Below are 12,204 nucleotides of genomic sequence, written 5' to 3'. Positions count from 1 at the left end.
GCATAACTATAAGTGCAGATTTTTAACCAGTAAGTGCACATAACCTGGACTATTATAGCATCAGATTTTTAACATTTGGACTATTATAGCATCAGATTTTTAACAGGAGGTTAAACCAGTAAGTGCACATAACCTGGACTATTATAAGTGCAGATTTTTAACCAGGAAGTGCACATAATCTGGACTAGTAAACCAGTAAGTGCACATAAGGCTTGGGCTGCACACAAACACACACATACATGTATCAGAAGCAATTCAGTCAACACTCTTGGCAGGCAAGAGGCAAGTTGGCACTCACAGGGTTGAGATAATAGCAGGAGATGTGCATACCTGAAGGGGCGAGCGATTGGTCCGAGCCCGGAGAGCAGAGGAGGCATGGCGGCGGTGTGCTGGCGCACCTTGGAAGCCCGGAACGTGGTGGTACCGATGGTCAAGGAAGAAGAGGAGCAGAGCAAGCCCTTGATGGCCAGCTAGATGCGTCCCTCCTTCTGCTCCTCGAGGATGGGTGGCCTGCAGTAACAGAGATGTTATACAACCCGGGATCAAATGTAGCACATACTATCGTTGTAACAGTCTTGTCTTGTGTCTGGCAGTATCCAAATTTACTGTTACTTTTTAAAGTTAAGTTGAATCGTCTTGTAGGAACAAAAGAAGAAACGAGTTGAGTCTCTGAATCTGACCATGCTACAAGACTAATACCGACTACACACATTTCCAGTCAACATTTTAAATCTAAATGTGAGACTAGTGCTGATATGGTCAGTTTGAGCTTCATAAGTCTAATTATGGAAAAAATGCACTGAAATCAACTTGGTATGCGTTGCAGACTAACACAGTAGCAGGAAGGCAGGGTTGCAGTAACCCAAGTAATATAATGTACAGCAGAGCAAGGCTATTGGGGGTTTCTATGATTTTTTTACCAACTGTGTTTTCTTCACAAAAAGCTAACAGTTGGTCCTGAATTTTATCTTCACAGGGGTGTCAATCAACCACAACGGAACTGCATAAACTGAGGGATTCAATGCTAATTCGAACACGAGTACGCACAGGAAACCTACGGGAAACCTACAACGATGGAGAGCCAAATTCGCATCTGCATCAAATCAAACGGCCAGATCTACGCGGAAACCTACGGGAAGCAAAGGAAGCAGATCGAGGACATGGACCTGTGGTTGAAGACGGCGACGCATGTGGAGTCATAGGTCGGCGGGGAGCTGGAGCCAACCACGCCGACGCACAAGCCACCGTCCCCTTCTTCAGAGGAGACGTGTGGGAGATGTAGCTCCTGGTAGGGCATGGCAGACGACAAGATGCACAGCCCCGCAAGGCTTGCGACAGCGCTGTCGCGTCATGGTAGCCGGCGCTCTGTTGGCGCTGGGAGGGAGGTTGCGTGGTAGGGGAGAAGGAGCTCCATCTCCTTGGTGGCGACCCGTCCCATGGAGGTTCGCCCCTCCTGCCATCGTCGTCGTCCCATCCACCTGCCGAAAGGGAACACAAGACAAGGTGAGGTGAGGAGGAGATAGTGCACGAATAAGGAGGGGAGGGGCTTACCCGTGCAAGATCCCGACGAATTTAGGGGTGGAGACCTAAACCCTAGCCACGGGTGAGGGTTGCGGGCGAGTACTAGAGAGCGCGGATCTGGGCGTGGGCTCGATGGTGAGGGTCGTCGGCGAAGGGGGTGGGCGACGGTGGGTGGTGGTGGGGGTGGGCGACGGTGGGCGGCGGTGGATTCAGATCAGATCAGAGTGAGGGAGAGGAGAGAGGGGCGTCAGTGCGTGGGAGAGAAGGGTGCGAGAGGAGGAGTGCAGGACGTGGGTGAGACGGGCGACGTGCGGGCCGTTGGATCCAGGAGCATCCGATGGTGATTTATCCACGATCTGCGTGAGAGGCCCCTGGACCAATCAGAACGCAGTATACAGGTATGATATTTTGACCATTTCAATTGGTCGTAATCGACTAAAATTAAGGTGCTCATGTTAGCTATTTTATTATGACCTGAAAAATTGAAAAAAAAACTTCTCATTGTGTCAGCAAATTTGACTTCAGTTTTCATGAATAATCACAAATTGAAATAAGACAAATATTTTTTAAAGAGTAATGAGAAATGAGTTCTTTTAAATCATTTTTCCAATTTCCGAGTGCCCGAAATGAGTTTTTTTTTGTGAAGGACCTACCATATATTTGTTGCAAAATTGGACCAAATCAATTTTCTAAAATACCAGGTCATATTTAATGCGCAATTGACAAAATGGTTGGGTGTCAAAAGTTTTGATCCACCACTGGTGAAAAAGACAAATTCCCGCCGATTCAGCAGGAAGCGGGTCAAATTTGAACGGCAGCTGCCTCATAGTTTGCTCTTTATTTTTTCCAACATAAGTATCTATTTAATCAGAGCAACATCAAAAGTTTTCCAAGATTCAACCACTAGCTAGGAACGGTCAAGCCCGCCGTTTTGACCGCATTTTGAAACGGGCATAAAAAAAATCAAAAAATTGGAAAACCTTCGCATTGTGTCATTATATGTGACCAAGTTTCCAGAAAAAATAATAAACTTGTAATACGTCAATTATTTTAAAAAAGTGTTCTCAGAAACGAGCTATCATGCGTGAAGATTCATGGCTTTCAAGCCAAATGATCAATCTTATGGCCACATTCATGGCATAGTTTGTTCAAATGATCTCATATTGTGCACAAGGGTGCATCTTGGAATTCCAAACAATGTTGCCTAAGGGAGTTTTCATTTTCTTTGCACGGAAAATTCATTTTCCATTTTCCGAGTGCCCGAAATGAGTTTTTTTTGTGAAGGACCTACCATATATTTGTTGCAAAATTGGACCAAATCAATTTTCTAAAATACTAGGCCATATTTAATGCACAATTGACCAAATGGTTGGGTATCAAAAGTTTTGGTCCATCTCTGGTGAAAAACACAAATTTTCGTCGATTCAGCAGGAAGCGGGTCAAATTTGAACTGTAGCTTCCTTGTAGTTTGCTCTTTATTTTTTTCAAAAATCATTTCTAGGTACATAAGTATCTATTTAATCAGAGAAATACCAAAAAAGTTCCAATATTCAACCAATAGCTAGGAACGGCCATTCCCGCCGTTTGCCCGCATTTTGAAACGGGCATAAAAATTCAAAAAAATCAAAAAATTGAGAAACCTTTGCATTGTGTCATTATATGTGTCCAAGTTCTCAGTAAAAATAACAAACTTGTAATACAGAAATTATTTCAAAAAAGTGTTCTCAGAAACGAGCTATCACGTGTGGAGATCAATGGCTTTCAAGGCAAATGATCAATCTTATGGCCACATTCATGGCATAGTTTGTTCAAATGATCTCATATTATGCACAAGGGTGCATATTGGAATGGCAAACAATGTTAACTAAGGAAGTTTTCATTTTCTTTGGACGAAAAAACCATTTTCCATTTTTCGAGTGCCCAAAAGGAGGTTTTTTTGTGAAGGACCTCCCAAATAATTGTTGCAAATTTGGACCAAACCAATTTTTTTAAATACTAGGACATATTTAATGCACAATTGATAAAATTATTGGGTGTAAAAAGTTTTGATCCACCCCTCGTGAAAAAGACAAATTTCCGCCGATTCAGTTGGAAGCGGCTCAAATTTGAACTGCAGTTGCCTCATAGTTTGCTATTTATTTTTTCCAAAAATCATTTATAGTTACATAAGTACCTATTTAATCATAAATACATGGTTTGGTTGTGATACGTCGAGGTTTAGGCGGTGACCGAGGGCCCCAACTCTAGACCGTGTAAACTCGCATGCCCGCCGCGTGGTCACCGCGTGACCGTGGCGTTGTCATGTGTTCTGGGCGGCCTAGGCATGTCTAGTGGGTTGGGCACTCCCCAGGTAGGTGCTAGGAAGAAAATTACAACATAAGATTCTCACGAGGAGATCGATCGATACTCAAACATGAATTAGCAACCAAGTGTTTGATTAGCGGTACGGGAAATGTACATGGCTAATGGGCGTGAGTTTTGGCTGAGGATGATCAGTTACTAAGAAGACCGTCTTCACAAATTTTCAGCTTAAAAGGAGGAGCCTAGGTTGCTACTTGATTTGCAAAGTACCACACTGGACATAAATACGAATGTTGAAGCTGGGCTGAAAATAATGAATGGATTGAGCTGGCATTTAGTGGATGATGGTTATTTGGGCTTAGGAAAGCACTGTAGAAAATGGATACTATTTGGACATGCCAAAGTGGTACTTCCTTCACAAAGTGTTGTTCTGAACAGAATAGGAAAATGAATATTGTTGAATTATTTTTGAACTAGGCAAGGAAGGTTTTTTACATATTTGACGAAGATATGACCCAAAGAATTTATGAGATTTTTTTGGGAATTTTGGTAATGAGAGAAATATAGGTTGCTTCACAACCTGGGGCAAAAATTGCCACATGGACATGGCACATAGGCAAAACTGATGAGGTGGCACCTAGTCATAGCAACCCACCATAATTTACAAGGTTATGACCATCCATATTGGTCGTGGTCAGCTAGAAATAAGGCAGCGGATCAGTGCTATCTGCTTTATGACCATTTCGTCTAAGGAAATTACGACCTTTCTGACCAAAATGGTCGTTATAGTTTAAGGTTTGGAGCCCGCCGAACAGCTTTTGACCAATTGGTCTGAAATGGTCATAGATCTATGACCAATTCTTCCAGGGTCACTGACAGAAGGTCACTAGTTGACATATTTCTTGTAGTGACACATCAGATAGCCCCTTCCACCACCGAGTTCCATACCACTGCGCTATTGCAAGGTTCTTCCCCACCCTAGCTTGCGGCGTGCACCGTAGGTCGGGACAATAGGCCTCCGAGACCCCACCTCTTTGAGTATTGTACAGAAGAAGGGTGATAAGGTTTTCTGGGAGTGCTCTGCGCGGCTACTGACCTCTTCATCACGGACGCTACGGACACCAACGAACACTTCCCCAACGATGACTTCTTCCTCGACGCCGACAACCTCTTCGACGACTTCGACGACAACATCAACACCAACCACACTGCTTGGCGTCAACGCCAACGTCAACACCAACCCCGACGTCAATGGCAATGTCAACATCGACAACCTCTTGGATATACGAGTGATGAATGCTTACGTGGACTAAGTGGTATGCTTCTGGGTATATAGTTATGTAGCTACTTATTTTAACCTTGCATTCCTTCTCTGCCATCTTTTTCTGTTTCTTTGAAGAGGAGGTAATACACGGTGTATAGAGGTAACTGTCCAGGAGTCTACGATTCATGGTGCGCATTCAATGAACAAGTGCTTCATTACCCATGCAGCTCCCACGACTAGTTCAGTAGTACAAAGGAGGCAGAGGATCATTACAATTAGTATGTGCTTGACCAGAAGAGAAACACTGAATTAGGCAATGACGCAAGCCTGAAATGGTTTGTCGGGTTGAGTGGATTGAAGAACTTGATATTTCTCTTTCGATTCGTCCTAGTTGTGGTGTTTCTTTTATCATGTGGCCGCATGTAGACATGCAATGACCACTTTTTTGCTTAGTGAGTAGGCACTAGTGCTAGAGAACCACTTTGTGACTTCACATGAAGCTTGTGTGAACTATTTATATAATGCTAATGTGAGTTTTTTTGTTAAGCTTGGGTGGACCATATAAAAGCCCTTTCTGAGTTTGCTGGACTTCATATGAAGCTTGTGTATTGTATATATGTTTTTTGGTGCAGGGATTGATGAAAGAGAGGCAGAAACAATAATGGCAACGAATCTTTACCGAGAGAAGCACTCGGTAGACCTACCTTTACCAAGAGCAATGCTCGCAAAGAAGCGTGCGCCGGCAATTGGTTGTGGCTTTGCCAAGAGCTATGCTCGGTAAGTAGTAGTTGATGAACTTGTCTATTACAGTTAGGCCTAGTGAGACACTCGGTAAAGTGTCCCACTTTGCTGACTGTAAGTGCTCTCGGCAAAGATCAGACGGAACCAACGACTGTGAATTCACTTTATTTTGCCGAGACGCAATGTGTCCTATGCTTGGCTCTCGGCAAAGCTCTGTTTGCCTGAGAGGTGTACGCCGGGTGGTCTTTGCTGAGAACAGTTCTCAGTAAAGCCTTTGTCGTGTGTTTTTGGCCCTTTGCCGAGTGTTTCTGGTACTCGGCATAGGGTTTGATTCCAGTAGTGACCATAACTACCATGCAATGAACTTCGAGAAGAGCCGTAAGATTTCAAAAAATTATAGCAAGTTTCAGAATAAGAAGGAACCAATGTATAATTGATCTGACTAAATTTAGCAAAAGCATTCTAATCACTGGAAAAAAATAACGCGTTGCAGCATCGCTAATAGCAGACTATAACGTGTAGAGGATTGTCTTGCTAAATAAATCAGTGTACAGTGTCTCGCTAACGGTACCCTATAGCATGCTAATAGCGTATTTTAAGGGGTGGCACTCTTTTTGCATAGTGCGCTATTTTTTTTCCTTGGTTTCAACAAAAATTGAAATCAAGTTGTATATGTGTGTAATTTGAAAACAATGCAGCGTATGTATGCTGTGAGAAAATGCCACCTGAACACCACGGAAACGCTACTGCTGATGGTAATATCCCCATCAGGATCCCCTTATAGTGCAAGTCTATCATGACGGTTGCATCAAGTGAGGTTTCTTTCGGTCGTTCCTTGAAACGTTCCAGCAAAACAACACCTAGAAAGCACAAGCATAAGCATGATGTTCCGAAAAGAGATTACTGCACCATGCAAGTGCCGGAAGATGCTGAGCAAATTAAAGGCCAATATTCAGAAGGAGCAAATGCTACAACATCCATGCACTGATGCAGATTGTTGTTGCTGTAGCTCCGTCTCTCTAGCTCGCCCTGGCACTCTCTCTGCTCTCCCTCAGTTGCCGTGGCACGAACCAACGAAGAAGAAGAAGGTGGAGAAGAACACGAGCACAGAGATAACATGGTGGTGTTTTTCCCGGCGCACGAACGCCGCCAGCCGCACGAACAGCCGATGGATTTTCCTGAGCACGAACTCAGCCACACCACAACGAGCTACACAGGCCGGGGGAGACCTTATACACGCGCGCGAACGCGTGCCACGCCATGCCTACAGCGCGCCTACTCACCCCACTCGCCATGCTCCGCGCTCCACGACTCCCGTGCCCGCCGCGCAAACACACGAACGGACGCGACCGGGTCCAGCGCCCAGCGCGGTCACCCTCCCAAACTCCTCGCTAACCAACACACACACCCACACGCACATACGCGCTGACCCACGCACACACGCACACGACCCCGCCGCGGACCCGACGTGCCCGAAACGCCCGGCGCGCGCCCATACACGCGCCCGACGCGTCCGACCCGTCGCTGCGGCTTATTCCGGCCAACACTCACCCCCTAAGCCGCGGCTCAGAGGAGGCCGACGTCCTCGACACCGCAGTCCACCAGCAGTGCGCACTCCGCCGCTCCGTCGTCGCCGTCGTCGTCGTTGTAGCCGCCACCGCCCTGACGTCGCTGCCGCGCCTGCCACTGTGCCGCCCTGCCTCCTCGTCGTCGTCGACTCGGCGCCATGGAAGCCTCTGCTGCACCTCCGGCACGAGCCGCTGCCGCTCGCTGCCGCTGCCGAAGCCCGCAGCTCCGTGTGCCCCCGTGCCGCGTCTCCATGCCACGTGCCACTGCGCCTCCATGGCCGTCGCGTCGAGCCTTCATGGCCTCCTCGCCTCCGCGACCACCGCTGCTCGACTCGCTACGCACCTCAGCCGAAGCCTCCATGCATGTCCGCCGCGCTCGCCGCACGCGCCGTGGACGCCGCCGCACGCCACGGCCGCCCTGAACCCGATAGCTCCGATACCAATTGTTGTTGCCGTAGCTCCGTCTCTCTAGCTCGCCCTGGCACTCTCTATGCTATCCCTCACTTGCCGTGGCACGAACCAATGAAGAAGAAGGAGGTGGAGAAGAACACGGGCACAGAGATGACATGGTGGTGTTTTTCCCGGCGCACGAACACCGCCAGCCGCATGAACAGCCAATGGATTTTCGTGAGCACGAACTCAGCCACACCACAGCGAGCTACACAGGCCGGGGGAGACCTTATACACGCGCGCGCACGCGTGACACGCCGCGCCTACAGCGCGCCCACTCACCCCACTCGCCACGCTCCGCGCTCCACGGCTCCCGCGCCCGCCGCGCACACACACAAACGGACGCGACCGGTTCCAGCGCCCAGCGCGGTCACCCTCCCGCACTCCTCGCTAACCAACACACGCACCCACGCGCACATACGCGCTGACCCACGCACACACGCACACGACCCCGCCACGGGCCCGACGTGCCCGACACGCTCGGCGCGCGCCCATACACGCGCCTGACGCGTCCGACCCGTCGCCGCGGCTTATTCCGGCCAACACAGATGAGGTAAGATTTGCAATAGTATATTTGTATAATAGTATTTCTGGATCAGCAAAACTGTCCTCTTCTATGAATTCATATTTTTCATTCAAATCTTGTCCCCCTGGGAGCATAAACTCAGAGCGCAGTGATTCCCCTATGACGTATTTATAATGGTACATAAACCGAATCAACAAAGAAGTAGAGACTAGTGGTTCCAACATCTTCAGGCTGACGAGCAAATCCTGCACACCATCGACCCTCGCGTCAGCAATCCAGGAACGCGAGATCAAGCGAGGAGAAGGGAGGGGAGACGAGAAGGGATGCGCCAATTATTTGCGGGCTTTGGTGTGTGCTCGAGGCCCAATCTGCGTCGCTGTCACCGTGTGTGTCACGAGACCATGAGGCCCACTACGAGAAGGCCATGGCACCCAACAGATGACACCTTGGGAAGCAAAAAGTTCATAGCACAAGCATCTGCCATGGCTGGATGCAGATGGGATCGAATGATGCTAAAACTGCGACTCAAGCAAAGGTGTGGAGGAGCTTCTTTGCTTTCCATGCATCTTACTAATACCTTGCCTTCATGTCACAGCAAAGGTAAAGAACCTCTAGCCCTCCCCGGAAGCACACCATATTCTTTCCCTTATTTACATCATCATGTATACATGAACTGAGCTGAATCTGCTCTGCTATATATACAACCAAGCTCAAAGCAACAAGAAATACAATACCAGACGCCATCAAGTCGTTCCTGGCCAGAAACACCTGCTTAATTTCTTCCACCCACTCATCTATTTTCAAGCATTCCATCTCTGAGGGCAGAGAGCCCGGAGAAACTAATGGCCGAGTCGGCCATTGGCTCCGTGCTTGGCAACGTGAGCACCCTTGCGGTGCAGGAGACGACATTCCTATGCGTCGTCAACCTTGAAGTGGGATTCTTGAAGGATGAGCTGAGGCGGCTAAAGAGCTACCTTAAATCCGCCGACGCCAAAAGGAGATCAGGAGATGAGCTTGTGGCTACCTGGGTCAGCCAGATCAGGGATGCGGCATACGAGGCCGAGAATGCCATTGAAGCGGCCGACTACATGGAGAAGAGAAACTGGCTCAAGAAGGGCTTCATGGGTGCCATCTCCAGGTATGCTCGCTTGCCAAGTGACCTGATTGCCCTTCACACAATTGGTGCTGAAATACAGCGTGTAAAAAGGAAGATCACTGAGATATTTGATAGTGCAAACCGTTTGAAAATCAATTTGGATACTAGTGATGTAGAAAAGGTTCTTATTGGGGATGAGTATCCACAAGATTATGGGACTATGCACCAAAACTTTGAAGATATTGACCTTGTTGGTTTTGGGGACGAGTACAAGGAAATAGTTGGAAAGTTAGTTGACAAAGAGAACATAACTCTTAGTGTTGTCTCCATAGTTGCCATGGGCGGGGCGGGAAAAACAACACTCGCTAGAAAAGTATACACTTCATCTAGTGTCAAACAACACTTTGAGGCAGCTTCTTGGGTCACTATATCTCAAAAATTCAAGGGCATTGATTTACTAAAGGATATTATGAAACAAATAATGGGGGGCAGAGATGAGTCAGTTGCTAAGATGAATGAGTATGAGGTGGGAAAGAAGATCCATGATTTTCTATTGCAAAAAAGATACTTGGTAGTTCTTGATGATGTGTGGGAAACCGACACATGGGATCAGATAAACAAAAGGGTTAAGGCTTTTCCAGATGCAACTAATGGTAGTAGAGTACTATTAACCACCCGGAAAGAAGATGTTGCAAATCACGTCCAAATGCCAACCTATGTCCATCATTTGAACAAGTTAGATGAAGAGAAAAGTTGGGAACTATTTAGTTGCAAAGCTTTACCATCATATAAAAGGTCTGTCATACGTGATGTGGACGAGTTTGAAAAACTTGGGAGAAAGCTTGCAAAGAAATGTGATGGACTGCCACTTGCACTTGCAGTTTTGGGGGGTTACCTGTCAAAAAATAAAAATGTACAAACATGGTCCAATATACTCTATGATTGGCCATCAACCAAGAACGGACAGATGATGCGAGACATACTGTTTCGCTGTTACAAAGACCTGCCAAATCATCATTTAAAAGCTTGTTTAATATATCTTGCTGCTTTTCCCGAGGATTATGTAATATATGTGCCACACCTTATTCAATTATGGATAGCAGAAAGCTTCATTCCACATACACCAAAGCATATACTAGAAGAAACAGCACATAATTATGTATCCGAGTTGGCTCAAAGAAGCTTGGTACAAGTTGTTGGCAGAAGTAGGGCACATGGATGGATAGAGAGAATAAGAATTCATGATATCTTACACGACTGGTGCATAGAAGAAGCAAGACAAGATGGTTTTTTTAATGCCATCGACAAAACTGCAGGTCAGGCTTTGTCTCCTGATCTCTTCCTATTAATTGATTCCATTTTCTATTTTGCTATATGTACTTATATGTGGCTAGATTCTTTCTGACATATGGTGCACTCTAAAAAAATTGCAGGCCAAGCTGGTGCATCATCATCATCTGATAACTTGATATCTTATCGTTTTAGCTTTCAAACTTTGAGTGATCGGATTTTACCTGCGGTGCCTAATGTCCGAAGTCTGCTTGGCTTTGAGCTTGAATCAGTGTCCCTTCCTAAGCTGAGATTCCTGAGAGTTCTTTGCATTGAAGATTCAACACTAAAAGATTTCTCCAGCGTAATTGGTGGGTGCATTCACCTAAGGTTGCTTAGGTTGACAGATTGTGACAGTGTGACGCTCCCTTCTTCAATTGGCAAACTTCTTTACTTGCAGACTATAGATCTCAGAGGCACAATTTTGATGTCAGTAGTACCAAACTCTCTCTGGGAGATCCCTACTCTAAGGCATATTTACCTTTTAAGTTGGAATAATTTTTCTCCTACACTTCAGTCATGCGAGAAGATGAGCAAGCTCCCCGTGGGGTTGCTGCACCTTATGACCCAGATTTCCGAAGATGACATCACACTAAATGAGCTGCGGCGGAAAGGATGCGAGGTACAGTACATACATACGTACGCAGCTTAAGTTTAATTAATTTGCCCCTTGGTCGATCTTGTTCCCCTTCCTTCCATTTTCTTTGCTATCTACTCCTTCTGTACCAAAATACTTGTAGTACTATATCTATGCATATCTGTTTGTCCACACGTTAATTAGTTCCAAATATTAAGGCGGTTGATCGAGATGCCATATCCGTTCCATCATTCAACCCTTGTAGCATGTTCACTAACAAGCCCAATCTTTATATGCTGCTGCACCGTAGCAAATCAATACTAGTATTATATGTAGATTGGATGAGTTAATGTTCGTTAGTTTCAGGATCAACTTCAATGCTTCCGTGCGTGTAACTAAGTTTTTTTTCTTCCCCGTAAAAGGAAAACCAAGTTATTTTTCTTATGACTTTTTTTATATTTTGCGCAGGTGAAGAAATAGAGAAATCCAGCGCCCTGGAATTCTCCCCTCGAATCCATCTCTCACTCCTCCGAATCCTCACGTCTCACCTTCTCCATCGACGGACTCTCTCCCCCAAATCCCCAATGGCCCCTCCCGATGCCAATCTTATCGCCACCCCGTTCTCCGATGCCGTCGCCAAGCCCTGTACGAGATGGATTTGTGGGGGTCTAGAAGAGTGCCAATTCTTTGTGTATAAAAGTGTCAGTTAATTCTTAGTGCATGTATTCTGTGGAACATGAACACCTCATCCTTCCAACCGCATGTATTCTGTGGAATATGTATTTGAACACCAATAAAAATGCTTCGTCGCCGAGGCGATGCTATGAGTAA

The 12,204-nt window shown here is 46.4% G+C and overlaps 1 protein-coding gene across 2 annotated transcripts; it reads left to right on the top strand.

Annotated features, from left to right (window-relative positions):
* The first annotated feature begins 9,053 nt into the window (after positions 1–9,053).
* LOC125523810 (putative disease resistance protein At1g50180) lies at positions 9,054–12,204 on the top strand. 2 transcript variants are annotated; one of them, XR_007290431.2, is made up of 4 exons: positions 9,054–10,783; positions 10,901–11,225; positions 11,314–11,418; positions 11,842–11,866. XR_007290431.2 is itself a non-coding variant. In XM_048688880.2 (3 exons), the coding sequence occupies exons 1-3, from the start codon at positions 9,214–9,216 to the stop codon at positions 11,851–11,853; spliced, it is 2,100 nt and encodes a 699-aa protein (XP_048544837.1). In that variant the 5' UTR covers positions 9,055–9,213; the 3' UTR covers positions 11,854–12,204. The 2 variants fall into 2 exon arrangements, 1 of the variants encoding a protein (XP_048544837.1); XM_048688880.2 differs by having other exon boundaries at positions 9,055–10,783; positions 10,901–11,418; positions 11,842–12,204.

The sequence above is a fragment of the Triticum urartu genome, chromosome 7A, assembly GCF_056163025.1.
Source record: "Triticum urartu cultivar PI428250 chromosome 7A, HENAU_Tu73, whole genome shotgun sequence".
NCBI classification, from domain to species: Eukaryota; Viridiplantae; Streptophyta; class Magnoliopsida; order Poales; family Poaceae; genus Triticum; species Triticum urartu.
The sequence above is the reverse complement of the archived record's forward strand: the minus strand, read 5'-3'. Positions and strand labels throughout refer to the sequence as shown.